This window comes from Chionomys nivalis, chromosome 2 (genome assembly GCF_950005125.1).
Source record: "Chionomys nivalis chromosome 2, mChiNiv1.1, whole genome shotgun sequence".
NCBI classification, from domain to species: Eukaryota; Metazoa; Chordata; class Mammalia; order Rodentia; family Cricetidae; genus Chionomys; species Chionomys nivalis.
In genome coordinates, this window is record NC_080087.1 from 132,804,418 (window position 1) to 132,824,673 (window position 20,256).

The 20,256-nt window shown below is 41.3% G+C and overlaps 1 protein-coding gene across 3 annotated transcripts in view; it reads right to left on the reverse strand.

Annotated features, from left to right (window-relative positions):
* Adam23 (ADAM metallopeptidase domain 23) overlaps window positions 1-20,256 on the reverse strand; it is a 158,845-nt gene that overhangs the window by 23,173 nt on the left and 115,416 nt on the right. For all 3 annotated transcript variants that reach the window (XM_057751389.1, XM_057751383.1, XM_057751398.1), the window contains exons 18-23: window positions 19,710-19,790; window positions 8,222-8,272; window positions 7,338-7,401; window positions 5,350-5,455; window positions 4,032-4,151; window positions 1,902-2,070 (exon numbers count right to left, since the gene is read on the reverse strand). In XM_057751389.1, the coding sequence (XP_057607372.1) occupies window positions 1,902-2,070; window positions 4,032-4,151; window positions 5,350-5,455; window positions 7,338-7,401; window positions 8,222-8,272; window positions 19,710-19,790 (591 nt within the window). The remainder of the gene's footprint in view (window positions 1-1,901; window positions 2,071-4,031; window positions 4,152-5,349; window positions 5,456-7,337; window positions 7,402-8,221; window positions 8,273-19,709; window positions 19,791-20,256) is intronic.

A 20,256-nucleotide genomic window follows, 5' to 3' on the forward strand; every position in this document is an offset into this window, starting at 1 on the left:
AAAGGAGCTTTTATGTCTCGTTTTTTTAGAGCAATAACTAAAATGCTTAAAAAGTCTGCCTGGTGATTTTATTTTCCATAGCAATTTTGCTGAACACTCATTATGTGTCAAGTTCTTATGCTAAGAACTTTATGAAAAACTTCTCATTTCTCCTCACACCAGCACCTAAGGGTCAGGAGAGGTGTAAGTACCCACTTACCCAGACCTCTAAGATGCCAAGAAGTAGAACCAGGATTTAAATCCACAACCCTCCCTAACCCCTGAATCCATGTTCTTAAGTCACCAGATAAGATGGCTGACTTCAGTGTCATGATGGGCATGAGTAGGGCACACCTTTAGGGGCATCTCTGAGTGCATGTCCAGAAGGATTAGCTGTAGGGTAAAGGCCCAGCCTTAGCGTGGACCACTGTGTCATCCTATAGAATGGGGTCTTGGACTGAATAAAAATGGGGGACCTGTGTTCCCCGTTCTTGCTTTCTGACTTGACGAGAGTGCAGAATAAGCTTTGGGTGTCTGCCCTTCACATAACGCTGGACCGTGGCCCTTGAACCATGATCCAAGCCACCCTCTGCTCTCTGAAATCGTTTATGTCAGGTATTCAGTCACATCAGCCAGCAGAGTGACTAGCACACCAGGCTACACGGCCTCCCTGTGCGCGTGCTGGGCCAAGCATCACCACAAGAGGGGCTTCTTGAGCCTGTCTGCCTGCCTCTGCCTCTGCTCAGCCTCACCTGCCTATCTCTCGACATTGGGTTTTTCTGACCTTCATTCTAGACCCTCCCCCCCTTTTTTTTATTATTGCTCTATTTCTTTGCACCCATTTTTCTGATTTCTGAAGTCTGTATAAATTTTGAAATGCTTTAATTTCACTAATTCCAATATAAATCACTGTTATAATTTAAGTACTATTATTATCATTATTAAACTTCGGTTTTTCCAGGAAAGGCAACATTCTCAAACACTTTAGACACAGAATTAAAGCTATGCACAGGTTTCAATATGGACAGCGTCGTTTTCCAGGGGTGAGGGTTGGGGGGGGGATGAGGATAGCCCAAGCATAACTGGACATCTTTAGAAGTCTGGAACCATCTGTGACAGGGTCTCCTGTCAGTGTGACCCGGGATGAAAGTCAATCACTAATATGACTTATGTTGTTTTGTGCTATTAAAAAATACGGACACAGAGCCTCCAGTCCCTTAGCAACCACATTGATTTTCTCCCAACTTCTAAGATGTCATGATGGCTAATTTCGTGTGCTAAGTTAACTGGGCTGTGGGGTGCCTAATTGAGCATCGTTTCTGGATGTGTCCATGAAAGCGTTTCCAGACGAGAGCAACATCTGAATGGGTGAACTCCGCGGAGCTGATTGCACTCCCAACAGGCAGTGAGCAGAGCACACAAAGAGGAGCAAACGGAGTTCAACCTCTTTCCTTCCTTCATCTTCTCCAGCCCTAGACCTCGGGTGTGCACCCTCAGCTCATGTCAGCAGACTCAGAATGAATCATACCAAGAATGTACAAGATCTCCACTTGATAAACAGCAACAGTCGGACATCACAGCCCCCATAATCATGTGATAATATTCATAATAAATCTTCTTAGACAGATAGAGGATACATAGATAGGTGTGCAGATAGATTTATGGCATTTTTCTACAGACTATTGACTAACATAGATGTCCAGTTATAGTTGGGGAACATGGTCAAAACAAATAATCAATAATGATATGAGAAATAACAAAATAAAATCAAATTAATTTATAAATAGTTACTTTAGCAGATAAAGCTACTGAGAAAATGACGACAGTTGGGGCATAGAATCTGTCCACAGCCTCAGTAAGAAATGACTGTCCTGTCACTGGGGGCTGAGGAGAGTCAAACGGCGACACTGATGTCTACTTACCCCATGGCCTGAACAGACTTTGCCCTTGGAGTCAAGTGGGCAGCTGCTCATATTCAGGGCTTGAATCTGTAGGCACTTCCGGTCTAAGCACATCATGGATGGACCACATGGAGTCCCATCTTCTACGTAGCCCACATCTGTATCGTCATCTAAAACCACATGAGCACCACTGGAAGCAGAGAGAGACCCACATGAACATAGACACCACACCCACAGTCCTGTGCCAGCCTACAAGACTCGCCTTTCACGAAACAGAGGAGACTGTTACAGCTCACAGCGTTGTTCAAGACTATCTCTGCTTCCCACCAAAGAAGAGCGCCAAAAAGAAACTACCTTTCATCATCAATAGCAGACATCCCCAGGAACAACTATTATTGGCAGGAAGCCTTCTGACTCTTCCATTGTTTCCAATATTAAGGCTAAATGAAGGCATTTGTGTAAAAAGAGAAGGGGAAATGCCTGGTTCTCCAAGGCGTTGTAGGGAAAGGCTGGATGGGAGGGAAATAATGGCAAGCAGAAACGGCAAAATAAGGTATTTGAAAATTATTATTACCCCCAAAGGATTTAGCTATCACAATTAAAAAGATAAGCTGGGCAAAGTCTTCTTTACTAATGTATACTTCTTATGTTTCCAAGTGAGGGGCAGTTAGAGTTTGAATGATAATTAATGGCATAATTACTACCAGAGAGTCTTGCTGAATATTCTACAAATATGGCAGTTTGCAATATAACCTTATAATTTAACAAGGTTATTAAAAACATGTGAGAATGTAGACATAGAAAGAGGGCTTGTGTATGTAGAGGGGACTAAATATAATACCACAGATGTATTATTCCATGGACGAGCTTACTGCCTAAGGCCTCATTAGAATTACCTCAGAGTCATTTAGCAAGATGGAAAAATAGCAGTTATCTGATCAAGACATTATCCAATTGTGCAGAATTACTCTTCAATAATTTCCAATAATCATTCACTCCCAGAAAAAAAAAATGGTTTCGGAGTCTCGGGAAACTAAAAGGGTAGATGCTATGTAGGAGGTGTGGGGGGTATTTTTTCTAACATCAATAAACTATATTTTAATAACTATTTTCTGTATGTGATTTGGTGCTTGTTAGGTCGTCATCTAAACCAGACACATGCAACATAAAATACAGAGTAAAAAATAAAACACACAGTGTTCAAAGAGTGTTACACTTCAGCTCTTCAAAGATTTATCCAGGGGTAAAATGAGCCCAGATTGAGTGTTCCTAACCCAAAACTCTCTGAAATGTTCCAAAACCTGAGTACTGGCAGGATGCCATGATTGGAAAAGTCCAGCTAAAACACAGCCGCACTTAAAATGCAGGGACAGCGAAGGTACTGAGTAAAAACCACTGCTCAAAATAAGAAATATAAATGGCCAGTAATTACAAGAAAGCCCAATATGATTCAGGGAAGTGCAATTCAAACTGCACTAAGATGCCATCTCAATTTACTTAATGCAGCCTCCATAAAACATTACAAACACTGGCTAGAGTAAAGAGAAAAAAGAAATTGATTATAGTAAGAGTGGGTGTACAGCTTCAACAAAACAGAATGGGGGCTCTTTAAAACACTAGGTAGCTTGACCAGGTGTTTACTGTGGCATTATCACAATCGCCAGGCGGCAGAATCAACCAACCCATCAGCAGAAATGGATGTAGGAGATACGGTGCATACAGAGCAGACTACCACTTAGCCACGGAGAAGAATGGCTGTCATTTTTAGAATGTATGTGAACTACGTTGCACACTGAAAGATAGGTGCGACACGCCATCTCACACATGGATGAACTTGTAAACGTTCTCTGAGCAGTGGAATAGTGAAGAGTAGGGTCAGAGACTATGCAGTGTGGTGTGGACGTAGTGGATCTATCCTGCAGCCCTGTGTGGAGGTATTCAGTAAGTTCTGTTAACATACACTGTTACTATGCTAATAAAACAGATGCAAAACCATAAAAATTTCCTTCAGTCTGTAATGTAAGGTACAAATGAAACACAAGTAAATTCCACCCTTAGTCCTGGGTTTCATCCTTGGGATGAAACGTTAGATTGTTGATGTTTCCAAATTTTGCTTGTTTGAAACTGTGATCAGGTCGCCCGACATGTTACCTGCAGTCAATGACTCGGCCTTGATGGTAGAAGGACGTCGGGATGATCTCTCCTTGAAGCTGACCAATCCTCGGCGCTCGGGTAAGATTGGTGCAGAGTAAAAATCCACAGAACACATCACTGCATGGGTTTCAGAAGGTAGAAGACAGGAAGAGTCCGACTCAAAAACCACAGACCTCACTACATGCACATTAGCCCTCGCATTGTGCAGCTCTGGGAAGCGAACCCACAGCCTTGCAGATGCCAGGCAGGCAGTTACTGTTGAGCCCTATCATCTCCACTCCTGAAATCTCTCAGCACTCTCTCCACTGCGGAATAAAAGCACTCGGGCCTTCTGACTTATCTAGGACCCTCCTTGAGCACGGGACAGCTTCACTCATGAAGTGTGCACGCTTGAAAAGAAAGGCCGAGGATGTTCTCAGCCAGAAGCAGCACTCCTGTTCCTATATCCACTGTCCTACACGCCCCTCCTGTCCACTCCAGACTGACAACAGCGCAGCCAGATCGCAGGGCTAGAAGGATGGCACTTGCAGACAACAGAAGACAGATGATCAAGTGTGGTTTCTACATCTTGCAACCATGGGTTCACGAGTGCAAGAATTTAAAAGTCAACATAATAAAGATGGCACAGCGGAAGGGAAGACATCCTCTAGATCTTTGGTGGCATTATTAAATGACTCACCTGCTGCCATGAGGACACTTCTACCTCCAGCCTAAGCTGCTCAATAAACAATGACTCATACAGGATGACGGCAAGCAGTGAAGTGCCACATCACCAGAAAGGAAACCTGCGTGGAAATGAGCTAAATTCCACTCATAACTCGAGAAAGGCAAACTAAAGCCATGCCAAGATAGCTGTTCACAGACACAAGAACTGATATAGTTAAAAAAAAAAAATCTGGTAAGATGAAGTATTGGTGAAAGCAGCATATATTACGCAAGGGTTTCCTAGAGCACAAACGTTTTTAGAAAACAACTGATATCATCTGCTGACAATGAAAACATGCATCCGTGACCTAGCAACCGTCTCGCTAAGTACATGCCCTAGAGAGACGGACGTGATTTACACTGGGCTATATGGACAAGAATGTCCACAGCAGTATAGTTCATGTTTTCCTCTTCTTTTCACATTTATCTGTTTTAAAGATACGGGAGTGGTGGATGCAATGTATAATTCATCTTCCGTCAGTTTCATACAGGTACACTGCATACATTGCATCCACAGCTCCCCTATTTTCTGTCCACTTTGTGCTTGCCTCAGCCTGGGTGTGCGGTTGCTATGCTCCAGCGGTTGCTATGCCCCAGGGTGCTCACTCACTGTTTGCTGCATTGGATCCACCGGTCTCCATCTTTGCCACAGTTGCCCTTCTCAGTGCCTTCTGTGTTCAGCTTCTCATAGCAGAACTTGTCTGACCCTGCAGCCTCTATCAGAGATGGGGGAGAGAAGAAAACACATTTTACTTCTCTGGACTACTCACACTCAGTGGGCTGTCACAAAGTGTCCATCAACTAACTGCCTCTCGGAAACAGGGAGAGAAGGGACTCTTGATTGCCAGCTCCTACGGTGAAAACATTCAAGGGCTGACTTCAAGCCGTGAATGTGCCGTTCGCTGGCTTATCAAAACCTCCAAAATTCAGCTGCTTTTGTGGGCTAGTACAAAACTGCTCCAGCATGGCACTGTCTGGGGTACGAGAACTCTCTGGCCAGATCTCGCTGGCGGGTTTAAAGGTGACCAGTGAGGAAAATCACTAGCAGCAACAAGAACACCACCACACACAGTAAACGAATATTTATTCTTAATCCTGTTTTATTTTAGCATGTGTGTGTAGGGGGGTGTCGATGGGTGTCAGGCTTAAATGTACAGTTGTACACCATGTGCATACAGTGTCAGAGGAGGCCAGAAGAGGGCATCAGATCCCCTGGAAATGGAGTTAGTGAGAGCTGTTGGACACCATGTTAATGCTGGGACGTGTGGAAGAGCAACCAGTGCTCTTAACCACCGAGCCATCTCTCCAACCTTCTTAATCCTATTTTATGTTAACATTCGGAAATGAATTTAAAGGTCTCAGCCACTGAGGTTGTTTAAACACACTCTTTAACCAAGCTGGCCTTTAGCTACTAGTCATCACCCTGACTCAACTTCCCAAATGCTAAGACTGGTGAGCCACTGTGCCTGGTTCTGCTGACTGATTTTTATATCAACTCTTGGATTTTGGTATTTAAATCTTAGGAAGACGTTATGTCCTAATTATCTACGTGAAGCACTGAGTACAAATCTTACACGTGAATGACACCTGCCAAACACTGAAATCACTCATATGACCTCTTTTGTGCACTTTCTTCCAGATGGAAGATCCAGCCTCAGCCAGCTAGGGAGTCTCAGTTCTCGTCCTTCCAATCCTGATCAGTTTTTATCAACTTGACAGAAACTAGAGGCACCTCAAAAGAGGAGAGTTCAATTGAAAAACTGCCCCAATCGCACGGGCCTGTAAGCAAGTGGAGTGGCATTTTCTTGCTCAATGCTTGATATGGTAGGGCCCAGACCACTCCTGGGCAGGTAGGTGCTTTTGGGTTGTGTAAGGAAGCAGGCTGAGCTAGTCTTAAGGAGCAAGCCGGTAAGCAGCGCTCCTCTATGGTCTCTGCTTCAGTTCCTTCCTCCAGCTTCCTGCCTTGAGTCCCAGATCAAACTTCACTCAGTATGACTGGGACACACAAGCCAAATAAATCTTTTCCTCCCCAAGATAATTCTTCTCAGTTTTTATCAGAAAGCAAAGTAGGGCAATTCTGAACAGTTCTGAGTCACTGCTAATGTCAGGCAGAGACATGTGTATTAACATTCAGGTAACATGTCAGAGATTTGTCACCATGGTCCTGTCTGCTCCCAGGGAAGCTCCTGCATGTCATCACTTTAACTGGGACAGTGAATGACAACAAAACAACAACGACAACAAAACCAACTCTGCTCCTCTCCCCAGGCAAACCAGCAAGGCACACAGTAAGTCATGCGATTCTGTGAGTGGTCAGGTAATGACAGTGACCGTGGCACCCAGCCTTGTGGCCGCAGGTAGCTGTAACATCCCATAACAGCCAAGGCCAGTGAAAGACACTTTGGTTTGCATGGCAAGATCTCACTTGGGTATCTGTTTGCCATAGTTTTTGCTATTATATCATCATCATTCTTTGAGGCTGACTGGGAACTGAACGGAAAGCCTCTCACTAACTCTTCCACAGCACTCCGTGCTGGGTATCTCTGTCACAGGCTGGAAGACAGAGCTATGGCCATCAGGCAGGAGGATGCAACCTACTTGTTCCCCAGATGTACTGACACTGGTTGTCCCTTGTCTTGCACTCCCCATTGTAGCAGCGACCCTGAGAGAAAAAGCAGGTATGTTGTGAGTCACAGGTCACAGGGCCATTTTCCCCAAAACTCTGAGTACAAGGTCCCTCTCTGGGGGAGTCACACAAAGTTCTCTTCATTCCATCCTAAAGTATTTTCATAGTGGCCAATAAGAAACACAAACATTGAGCCGGGCGATGGTGGCGCACGCCTTTAATCCCAGCACTCCGGAGGCAGAGGCAGGCGGATCTCTGTGAGTTCGAGACCAGCCTGGTCTACAAGAGCTGGTTCCAGGACAGGCTCCAAAGCCACAGAGAAACCCTGTCTCGAAAAAACCAAAAAAAAAAGAAACACAAACATTTTAAAAGAAGTGTAAGATACACCATATTAAAATTTAAGAGCTCAAGGTACATTTAATAGCACAGCTCTTTACACATAAAATAATTATTGTAACTTAAATTTTTATGGGGAACAAAAACTTGTACCATTCTGCAAATGATACCAAAATGACTTTTAGCCTCTCTTCCATGTGAATGGTAGGGGCTATAGTACTGACTCAAGAAAAGTCTCATAGAAGATTGTCGTCTTTCTGCTAAATAGGCTAAAATTATTTACGGATGGTCACAACCCAGCAAATTAGAGCCCCAGTTTCTGCAGCCATTACATTTCTTTTTCTTTTCCTTCAAGCTGGACAATTTGTCACTGATCAAACATATGTGATATTTAGACGAAATAAAGCTAATATAAAGCAGCACCCCACTTCCCTCTAAAGTTACACTTATCAAAAAGGAGAAAGAAATAACACTAATCCTTTTGAAATTACACTGAAATCTTACTTAGAGCCTAGCATACCTGATTTTGATTGCAGGCATAGCCATCTTGTTTATGGAGATTTGGTGGGCACTGAAAAAATATTATCATTTTAGTTGATGTACAGCATATAAAATACTTTCAGAAAAATGTGTTTAATATAATAATGAGAGGGAAGGTAAATATACAATTAGGAACATTTAGAAAAGCACATAAAACTCCATTAATGGGTTATTTAATTTAATTATATCATTACTAAAATGAATAAAGTCCATGCAGTTAATCATTTTTACGTTTTTCTATTTACCAGGAGATGGGCAGATAATAAATAACGTTCACTTGTCAAGGAGTTACAAGCAGAAGGGGCTAAAATGGGCGGCGAAGGGAATGAATCAGCTTGCTGCACAGGAGTGGACACATTAAGAACTAATTTGTAGGACCTTTTGCAGCTTCTTGTAAATGTCAAATCCGCATGTGAAATGTGGACATGTGCCTATGGGACACTTTACAGAAACAGGAGAAACAGGCTCGAACCGCAGTGCAATCAACATAAGTGCTGTACCGCTGCGGCAGCTCTGACCTCTCACACCGGACGTGGACTAGAATGATCTATGGGGAAGCTGGGGTATTTTGGTTGTGTTTTAGCCAAATTATCTATCACACCATTTTCAAGTGCACTTCATTTTCCCCAACAGGTAGCCAGGATAAGTGACGTCACACTTTTATGGAAAGGCAGGTGCCACCGTGTTGAAAGGGTTTGGACAAGGACTCCAAAACACAGTGAGACACATCGAGGTCCTCTCGCTCCCCACTTTCTCGGAAAATGGCTTTTCAACCTAACAGTGGCTCCGGCCTCAATCCAGAGCCTCCATCCTTCTTCACCTGGACTGTAATCTCCAACCGATGCCTCCCTGCTTGCACCCGGTTCCCTGTACTGCTCCCAGGGAGATCCCTTAAAACATAGACACTAAACCATGTTGGTAGCCTGCTCAAAAGTTTTCAGTAGCTCCCAAGTTCCACGTGATCTGCTCCTTCCATCCACACCCCATTATTTCCCTGATCCCATTCCCAGCTATCTCAACAGTTGATGTGACTGCGTGCTAAGCCAGGCACGCTGCCAGCCCACTGCCTGATCACTGCAGGGCTCACTCCATCTCCTCCTTAGGGGTTTGGCTCAAACATCAGCCTCCCCAAAAGCCTCCTCTAACCACGGCCTTTAAAGTGGCAGCGCCCTCCCAGGCTGGCATTCTCTGTTCCCCATTGCCTACCTTTTTCTTCTCCACCACACCTGCCCCAACTGACCAACCATGCATTTCCCCTGTTTGCTCACTTTTGTTCCCATAGCTACATGGGCTCCATGCAGGCAGGATTTTCTGTTTGGTTTCCTGATGCAACAAAGCAACATCAGGATGTGGTGGGTGCTCAATTACTACTAGCTGACCAAGAAAATGAATGGATCCCCCATAGTGGTAAAATGGAATTCTTTAATGTAGCACACATGGGGTTGTGCACTGAGCTTGCCACAGAAAGATGAAGGACTCATGCAGCGTTCCCGGGGAGCAACGGCACACTATAGGACACGCTGCAATGAAATGGCAATTTGATATCTTCCTAAAGGCTGGAGCCCCTTACGGTTTCATTCACCACAGCTTTTCCCTCGGCCTGGTGCTGCGGATCTCAGGGATGCATTGATTGACACTAGAACAAACTTTACAAAAGCAGAGATTTCTGTGGCCTCTTCTATCTCTCTGAATTCTCTCAGAATACAATCATCATCTCATTAATCAGCTTTCATAAATTATTCACTTACCCTCAAACCAGTACAACCACTGTAAATAGAAATGGGGGGGGGAGGCATTCCTAGAATAGGCATGTCAGTCTTATGATGTCTTGAAAGGAAAAGAAAGGAGAGGAGAGGAGAGGAGAGGAGAGGAGAGGAGAGGAGAGGAGAGGAGAGGAGAGGAGAGGAGAGGAGAGGAGAGGAGAGGAGAGGAGAGGAGAGGAAAGGAAAGGAAAGGAAAGGAAAGGAAAGGAAAGGAAAGGAAAGGAAAGGAAAGGAAAGGAAAGGAAAGGAAAGGAAAGGGGAAAAAAAGGAAGATTGCTTTACTGGAAAAAAAAAGTCCTCATTATAACTGTCACAGCTACAAGTGAGCCGATTTCTAATCCATCTGTTTTTAGTTGAGGCTAAGGAAAGACAGTTGTTAGACAGGTTTGGCAGGGCACACCTGCTGCGGTGGTCTAAATGAGAGGGACCCCATGGGTACATGTATTTGAATTCTTGGTCTCCATTGCTAAGTTTGGCTTTTATAAGCCAAGGCACTGTCACCGTGATAGTAATTGAGACAGTCCGGAGGCAGCAATGGAATGCTCATGGCTAGCCTGAACTGCAAAATAACATTTTACCTCGAACAAACACACAAACAAAAAAATCGCTAAGGGCAGTTGCTCATCACTGAAATGTTTAACTGGGAACCCCGTTCTTCTCACATCCTCTAAGGGTGTTCAGAACACAAGCAAGTCTGGACTCTTTCTTCCCGGAGTAAATCTGGGGAATCTGACCACCACTGCACCCCTGGCCCACCTGGGATGCCACACAGCAAGATTCACCTGAAGCATTTCAACGGTGTTTATTTTAGATTGTGGAACACCCCCACTGATCACTAGTACTTGCAAGGAGGGACCAATTTCAAATATCTTTGCTATGCCACTGTATTGTTTGCCAAGAATTTCTTTCAGTTGCTCGAGTATTGATTATTCTGTCATAAACTGTGCAGTGAAAAATAAACAAGGGGTTCAACATAGCTCTAAATGAGGTGCCACCATCAAATCCCTCCCCTCAGAGCTCAGGGAAATCAACAGAAGAGAAGGCAGGAGTGGGGGAGACAGGGGCTGGAGGACACCAAGAAAACAAGGCCCCCTAAAACAATTGAGCAAAGCTCACATGAACTCAGAGGCTGAAGCAGCAAGTACAGGGCCTGCACGGGTCTGCACCAGGTCCTCTGTGTGTAGATTGCAGCCTTCAGCTTTGCACCGCTGCAGGATGCCTACATGTGTGAGCAAGTGGTCTCTGATGTTGTGTCTCCTGGAGCTTTTTTAGTTTCATCTTGGCTTGGATTGTTCAATATGATGGTTTTTGTTTCATCTTATTCTATTGTACTTTGTTATGTTTTAAAATAAAGAAAAGGAGTTCAGAGATACCAGTAAATGTGAATATAAAAATGAATTAAAAACATGGCATCAAAAAGATAAGGGTATATCATTGTTTCTCATGGTTCTCAGGGATTAATGGAGGAGGGTCATCTGTCTATGTGTTACTTTCATTGGATAATAAAGAGACTGCCTTGGCCTTTTGATAGGGCAGAAAATTAGGTGGGTGGAGGAGACAGAACAGAAGGTTGAGAAGAAGGGAAGTGAGGTCAGATCCCATGGAGTCAGCCGCCAGGTCAGACATACTGAGTCTTTCCCAGTAAGCCACCACCTTGTGGTGCTACACAGATTATTAGAAATGGGTTAATCAAGATGTGAGAATTAGCCAAATAAGAAGCTACAGATAATAAGGCCAGGCAGTATTTAAATGAATACAATTTGTGTGTTGTTATTTTGGGTGTAAAGCTAGCCGTGCGGAAGCCAGGCGGGACGAAAAGCAGGCCTGCTCGCCCCATCACTACAGGAATTGGTTCTCAGGGATGCAAAGGTTCTATTTTCATCAAAACTCTGAATATCAACAAATTTAAAATTCTTTGTCCCTTACAAAATAGAAAAAAAATATTATGGCTTTTATATCCTTCTACTTCATCTATCTACTTTGGGCTCATTCTGATGATCAGATTTTAAAACTACTAATAAAATAGCATTCTATTCTAATGTGCCACTCACTGAAAGATTAATTTAGCAGTACAATTTTCACCACCAAAAATAAAAGAGATAAAAAGAAAAACAATCGCATTTCTTAGACAATAAAATAGGTTGAACAAAGATGCCCTATTTTATTCTACTTGTGTGTAGAGGTGTGTGTATAGTATATCAGTATATGTATATTGTGGTGTGTGTGTGCGCGTGTGTGTGTGCCTACGTATGTGTACACTGGGCTCCATGTGTGCCTGTGAAAATCAGAGGTTGATATTGGGTATCTTCTTACCATACTTCACATGTATGTTTTGAGACAGGGCCTCTCACTTGACCTGGAACTCACCATTACCTAAACTAGCTGCTAAGGTATTCTCCTGTGTCTGCCTCCTGTGCTGAGATTACAGGCATGTGCCACTCCCTCTGGCTTTCATGAAGATGCTGGAGATGCAAACTCATGCTCTCAGGCTTGCACAGGAATCCCTTTATTGACTGAATCACTAGCCAGCCCCAATATCCTCATTTCAAAATCCTTATTTCCAGCAAACTCTGTGGCATTTCAGGAATTAAAGATTGAAATTGAAACCTATACCTCTAGAAAGACTGAACATGATAGCCAAGGGCATGTATTGCAGTTGTGAAAAACAATAGTATTCCCTAAAACTAACAACAAAGTGAAATTCTATGTCGGGATAGTTAGACTTGTGAAAGACAGAATCCACAGTTCTTGTACTCTGTCATTACACAAAGGAGTCTGCTAACACATCTATCTGTGAAAGATAGATGTGTAAGAAGGACACACATATAAAAAGAGTCATGACATATTTCCATTTGCTATATATAATTAACAGAGCCACAGGTAATAATATGAAGACCTTTTTAAAGGTTAGCTAGCATATTTTCTTTCTCTCTTCCCATGTTCCCTTTGAGCAAATAAAACTCAGTACAGTGTCAACTCTCTGCTCTCCCACCACTGGAATGATTGACTGATACATTGGCAAATAATAATTAGACATTCTGAGCCAGAAAGTGTAATATGTTTAGGAAACAAGCATTGCCCACTGCCTTGCCAGGCTGTGGATGGGCCTGCCTCTGCAGGAAGTCACCCTGGAGCCAACTGTGTCAGTAACCTGTTACTACAATCCGAACCAGGATCTATTAAGAGACACATGTGGTCCTTGTATTAAAGTATGGTTATCTCTAGCTGGTCATTTTCATTTTTTATAGTATGAACTTTTGACATCAAATTGTTCTATATTCGTTGTGATCCCAGTGGAAGCCACTGTATCTTACAGTGGTTAAGTCCAGTCCTCGGGCTTAACCTAAAGAGATAACCCTACTTGAGAGATAGTCCTACAAATACATGGAGGACTTCCATACTGACAAAACAATGAAAGAATAGAAGATCTAATTGATAACCTCTGGATAACAGTCAAATGATATATTTGCATCATGTGACAATAAAACAACACAATAGCACAGGAGAGCCTTCGGAAGACACAGCAGAAAGAAAATGAAGGTCAAACGAGATCCTAGGTCTTTTCTGTGGCGCACAGGCCCTGCTGGCCAGAACCCTGATATTCTTTTTTAAATTGTTTTTATTGGGCTATCTATTTTTCTCTGTTTCCCTCCTTCCTCTCCCCTCCCCTTCTTCTCTCCCCCATGGTCCCCATGCTCCCAATTTACTCAGGAGATCATGTCTTTTTCTACTTCCCATGTAGATTATGTATGTTTCTCTTAGGGTCCTCATTGTTGTCCAGGTTCTCTGGGGTTGTGAACTGTAGGCTGCATTTTCTTTGCTTTCTATCTAAAAGCCACTTATGAGTGAGTACATATGATATTTGTCTTTGCTACCTCACTCAATATGATGTTTTCTAAATCCATCCATTTGCCTGCCAATTTCAAAATGTCACTATTTTTTTCCTTCTGTGGGGTACTCCATTGTGTAAATGTACCACAATTTCTTTATCCATTCTTTGGTCGAAGGGCATTTAGGTTGTTTCCAGTTTCTAGCTATGACAAACAATGCTGCTATGAACATAGTTGAGCACATGTCCTTGTGGTATGATTGAGCATCCTTTGGGTATATACTCAAAAGTGGTATTGCTGGGTGTTGAGGTAGGTTGTTTCCTAATTTTCTGAGAAATCGCCATACTGATTTCCAAAGTGGTTGTACCAGTTTGCACTTCCACCAGCCATAGAGGAGTGTTCCCTTTATCCATATCCTCTCCAGCATAAGCTGTCATCAATGTTTTTAATCTTGGCCATTCTGACAGGTGTAAAATGGAATCTGGAAGTTGTTTTGATGTGCATTTCTCTATGGCTAAGGATGCTGAACATTTTCATTGGTTTGCAATTCTCTTTCTTAGTAATGTCTTTGTGTGGTTTTGATATCAGGTAATTGTAGCCTCAAAAAAAAAGATTTTGGCAATGTACCTTCAGTTTATATTGTGTGGAATAATTTGAGGAGGTATTAGTTCTTCTTTGAAAATCTTATAGAATTCTGTGCTGAAATCATATGGTCCTGGGCTTCTTTTGGTTGGAAGACTTTTGATGACTGTTTGATGTGGGACTCCCCTTTGTGTGTTGTGATTACCATTAATGAATAAAGAAAACTGCCTTGACTTGTTGATAGGGCAGAACTTAGATAGGCAGAGAAAACTAAACTGAATGCTAGGAGTAAGGAGGTGGAGTCATAGAGGAGCCATGTAGCCCCACCAGAGACAGAACTTTAGCCAGTAAGCCACAGCCACATGGTGATACACAGATTAATAGAGATGGGTTAAATTAATATGCAAGAGTTAGCTAGTAAGAAACTAGAGCTAATGAGCCAAGGAGTAATTTAAAATATATTGTTTCTGTGTGATTATTTTAGGAACTAACCAGGAGCCTCCTTATAACAAATTGGTGCCAACGTGGCTAACTAAAATCCACTTAAAACCTGAAAGAGCTTAGAAAAGAATCCCAGGCACAAAAGAACAGAGTTAAGCATGGTTTGGTAGTGGCATTTTCTTTGGTGGGCTCTGTTTGCTAGAAGCAAGCAGAGGCATGGTTCCTTTAAGAGAGGTTTTGCTGATTCAGTGGTAGCAGAAAAAAAAGCCATGCTGCTTTGAAACAGCAGTTTTCTGGGCCATGCTGCTCAGCAAGAACTGAGCATTTAAATGGGGTTTGTGGACAGCATGCTGCAAGTTACTTGGTGGCAGCATGGGCCAACTGATTATCAGAGTTGAGATGGTGAGGACGGCTCCAACCTGGTAGTCTCAGGCAATGAACAGACTTCAACCATGTTGGAATGTGTGAAGCAAGCAGGTAGGTCCGTATATACCCTAGTAATGCTGTAACTTAAGTTTTTAAGAAGCGCTTAGCATTTTAAGAAGTGCTTCTGGACAGTAAAGAATTACAGATATACAATAGGACAGATTCAGATATAAAAGAACTCTAAAAGAGTCATAGTGTTGGATAAATGTACATAGGCTTGGGAGAGAGAAGAAAATAATATAGACAATTATAAAAAGAAGTAAATGGTTTTTTTTAAAAAGGTAAAGTCTTTAAAGAGACAGAGTACAGACAGTCATAGATTAAAAGAAGTAAAAAAAATAAGACATGCAAAGATAAAATATTCAAAAAGAGTCAGGATTATGTATATTATTGTGTTTTCTTTGAATTTCTTTTGACTGTGAAGGAGTTGAGTATCCAATATATATACTTTAAAGGTATTTTGTCTTCAAAATTTGGGTCTAAGGATATGTTGCTTTGTTTCCATATATCCTTATGTTTCCACAGAGGATGAAAACATGTGGATTGCTTCCAGACTAATATGATTTTATGAATCAAGATCCCCTGAAAGGTTGCCATGGATACCCCCAAAATTACTTCACCCAACAAAAAGCAGAAAGCAGTCTGGAGAAGAACCATGCCCATATTCCCAAATATTGTTTATAAATGCTTCTTTACATTTAAAGGGAGATATGCTATAAAGATTTGCATTGATATGGATCTTGGGTAACTGATACAAATTTAAGGTCAATTTCATTATATGTATTCTGCTCTTGATTAAGGTATTGTGTTTGTCCAGCTCATTTAAAAATGTAATGTATAATTAAGAAATATAGGTCAATAGATAGTCATCTATAATAGTCAAGTTTGTAGTCAAGTTGTTAGTTAGGTTTTCTAGATGTACAGAGATGTATTTCAGATACATAGGCATTCTTCAAATCTTTCAAAGAGTACAGAATATGGCATTTAAAGTGTTTTAAGAACTTAGGACTTTTCATGACATTGAGACACATCTGCTCCTGGTAGCACCAATTACTTCAAGAAGATGATGGGTACTGAAGAGGCTCCTTATGGAGTTGGCTAGCTATTTGAGCAAAAACTGCTCTTGCTTGGACTGCTTGGTGATATGTTAGGTGAACTGGACTTGCAGGACCCACAGAGAAATGACTGCTGAACTTGCCTAAAGGTGAAACAATCCTTCAGGGTTCTTGCTTTATAAAAGAGTCTGCTAGACATTCTGCAGGACACAGAAGAAAGTGACTGATGAACAGCCAATATAGGCGGAACTGACTTTGAAATTTCCTGCTTTGTGGAAAAGTCTGCTGGATACTATGGGCCTGTGGGCTGCAGATGGATGCCCCAATGGTACAGAAGAACCTTGGTGAACTGTCCAGGCAGCACGATGTTTCTGTCAATTCTAGAGTTTTGGAAGTTGCTTAAAATGTACTTCCTGTTTACTTAGGTAATATTATATCCTTCTGGTGTCTTTGATAGAGCTGAAGAATTTATAGTTATAGTTTTCCTTAGCTATGATAAAACATAAAGTAGATATAAATATTATAACTGTAATTCTTGCTTAATAACTGTCTTGTTACATATAATTTTTCTGTGTTAAAGCTAAAACCTTTCTTTTTATTTAAACAGAAAAGGGGAAATGATGTGGGAGTCTCCTCTGTATGCTGTGATGACCATTAATGAATAAAGAAAACTGACATGGCCTGTTGACAGGGAAGAACTTAGATAGGCAGGGAAAACTAAACTGAATGCTGGGAGTAAAGAGGTAGAGTTAGAGAGAAGCCATATAACCCCGCCGGAGACAGACACCAGAACTTTAGCTGGTAAGCCAGAGCCACATGGCGATACACAGATTAATGGAGATGGGTTAAATTAAGATGTAAGAGGTAGCCAATAACAAGCTAGAGCTAATGGACCAAGCAGTAATTTAAATAATGTAGTTTCTGTGTGATTATTTCAGGTTACAGGTCTATCTAATTTGCTTATCTGGTCTTGATTTAATTTTGGTAAGTAATATTTATCCAGAAAATTGTCCATTTCCTTTAAGTTTTCCAATTCTGTAAAGTATAAGTTTTTGAAGTATGACCTGATGGTTTTCTGGATTTCCTCAGTGTCTTTGGTTTTGTCCCCCTTTTCATTTTGATTTTGTTAATTTGGATATTTTCTCTCTGCCTTTTGTTTAGTTTGGATAAAGGTTTGTCTATTTTGTTGATTTTCTTGAAGAAACAACTTTTTGTCTCATTGATTCTTTGTATTATTTTCTTTGTTTCTATTGTGTTGTTTTCAGCTCTCAATTTGATTATTTCTTGCCATCTAGTATTTCTGGGTGAGTTTGCTTTCTTTCTGTTCTAGAGCTTTCAGGTGCTTAGTTAACTCACTAGTGTGGGATTTCTCCAGCTTCTTTATGTAGGCATTTAGTGCTATAAACTTCCCTCTTAACACTGCTTTCATTGTGTCCCATAAATTTAGGTATGTTGTGTGATCATTTTTGCTGAATTTTAGGAAGTCTTTAATTTCTTTCTTTATTTCTTCCTTGATCAATTGGTGATTTGGGCAGCATTATTTAATTTCCATATGTTTGTGGGCATTCTGAAATTAGTGTTACTGTTGAATTCTAATTTTAGCCACTGTGATCCAATAAGATACATGGGGTTATTTCAATTTTTTTTATATATCTGTTGAGGTTTGCTTTGTTACCTAATATGGCTCAATTTTTTAGAAGGTTCCATGAGGTGCTGAAAAGAAGGTATATTCTTTTATGTTTAGATGGAATATTTCATAGTGTCTGTTAAGTCATTTGATTCATAACATCTGTTAGTTCCCTTATTTCTCTATTAATTTTCTGTCTCACAGACCTGTCCAGTGGCGTGAGTTGGGTGCTGAAGTTTCCCACTGTTAACGTGTAGGGTTTAATGTGTGATTTAAGCTTTAGCAGTGTTTCTTATACATATGAAGGTGCCATTGTATTTGGGACATAGATGTTCAGTGTTAATGGATCTTTTTTCCTGTGCCATATATGAAATGTCTTTCTTGGTCTTTTTTGATTGATTTTAGCTTGATGTCTATTTTGTTAGTTATTAAGATAGCTACACCAGCTTGTTTCTTAGGTCCATTTGATTGGAAAATTTTTTCCAGCCTTTTACTCTGAGTTGATGCTTATCTTTGATGTTGAGGTATGTTTCTTGTATGCAGCAGAAGTATGGATTCTGTTTTCATATCCAATCTGCTAGGCTGTGTCTTTTTATAGGTGAGTTGAGTCCATTTATATAAGGGGGTATTAATGACCGGTGATTGCTACTTCCTGTTATTTTAATTTTCACTGTTGGTGATGTTATTTTGTGTGTCTTCCCCTTCTTTGGGAATTGCCTCTGTGAGATCATCTATTGTCTGTGTTTTTGTGGATATAGCTAACCTCCTTGGGTTGGAGTTTTCCTTCTAGTACTTTGTTTAGGGTTTGGTTTGTTGCTAGGTATTGGTTAAATCTGCAGAACACTGAAATTCTTTTGAAACTTCTTCTACTATCCTCAAACTTTGTCTGCTTTTATTCCACTTCCTGAAGAAGCCACACCTCTGCAGTGACTGCACACAAATTCCTTCCACAGTGACTTCAGTACCATCTATCTCCTCCAGGAAGGCTCATTTGATTGACCTAACATAATATCCTTCCACACTCTTCTTCACACAATACCTTATTATATACGTATACATTTATACACACATATATTTAACTTACTAATCTCTCTACACACAACAAAAAACAAATTTCACTAGAGCAAGGACTGGACAATCATGTTCCCTTCCATGTTCCGGCATTTATAGCAGTACTTGGCAAGTAACTCCACAGATGTTCATTTGAATGGCAAATAAGGACATAAAATAGCATGTTATCAACAAAAAGCACAAAAATTATACAATGAGGGATTCAAGAAGTCAGTATTAATTACAGTGCTATAATCATTTTAATGGGCCAAAATCGTGTCAAAGCACAGAGGTTGAGAAGCAGGACCATGCATGGGGACAGTGGGAGTGACAGTAAGTTAGAAGCTCTGCTTGCTCCTGGTCTCCTATATCAGCTGCCTTCCAAAATTTGTTTTTAAAAAATGTGTTCAAAATACTTGACAAGAGCATGTAAGATGTGGGAGCCTAGAGGAAAAGGTTTATGAGTTGAGTATAAATCATCTAAAGATATATATGAAGGGGACATTTAGGGAAAAAAAGGGAGATGAAAATCCCAAAACACTATACCAAACTTCCTGAAGTAATAGGTGTAGAGAGCTAGAAATATCTAGAGAACAAAGCTAAATAAAGAAACCAAAACGAGTTCACGCATGTAGTCTTTATCAAAGGAATTAAAATGTGTGTTACACAATACAGGAGCCAAAAGTTTCCATACCTGGCCAGAGTCTCCAGTGCAGTATTCAGTGATATCACAGCTGTTTACAGCATCCCGACATTCATACCCTCGTGACTGAAACTAAAAATCAAAACCCAACATTAGGAGCAGGTGTTAACTGACTTTCCAAAAGGCTGCATTCTTATGACCACCAACAGTTCTACGCTTCATCATAATCATCACCCACCTGTCTCACAACTTAGTAAAATCATTGTAGGTTAGAAAAGAGGCTAGGCTGGGCAGTGGTGGCACACGCCTTTAATCCCAGCACTTGAGAGGCAGAGACAGACGTATCTCTGTGAGTTCAAGGTTAGCCTGGTCTACAGAGCACGTTCCAGGATAGGCTCCAAAGCCACAGAGAAACCCTGCCTCAAAATACAAAACAAATATAAAAAGAAGAAAGAAATGAGGCTCAGATGCTTGCCCTACACTAAAGAGCATCAAACCACTGGTTAAAGACTATGAAACCCACTGTCTCCACGTGTTAAGAAAACAGTGCAATGAAAATTATATAGAGAAGAAACACTGGTTTAGCTTAACATGGAGG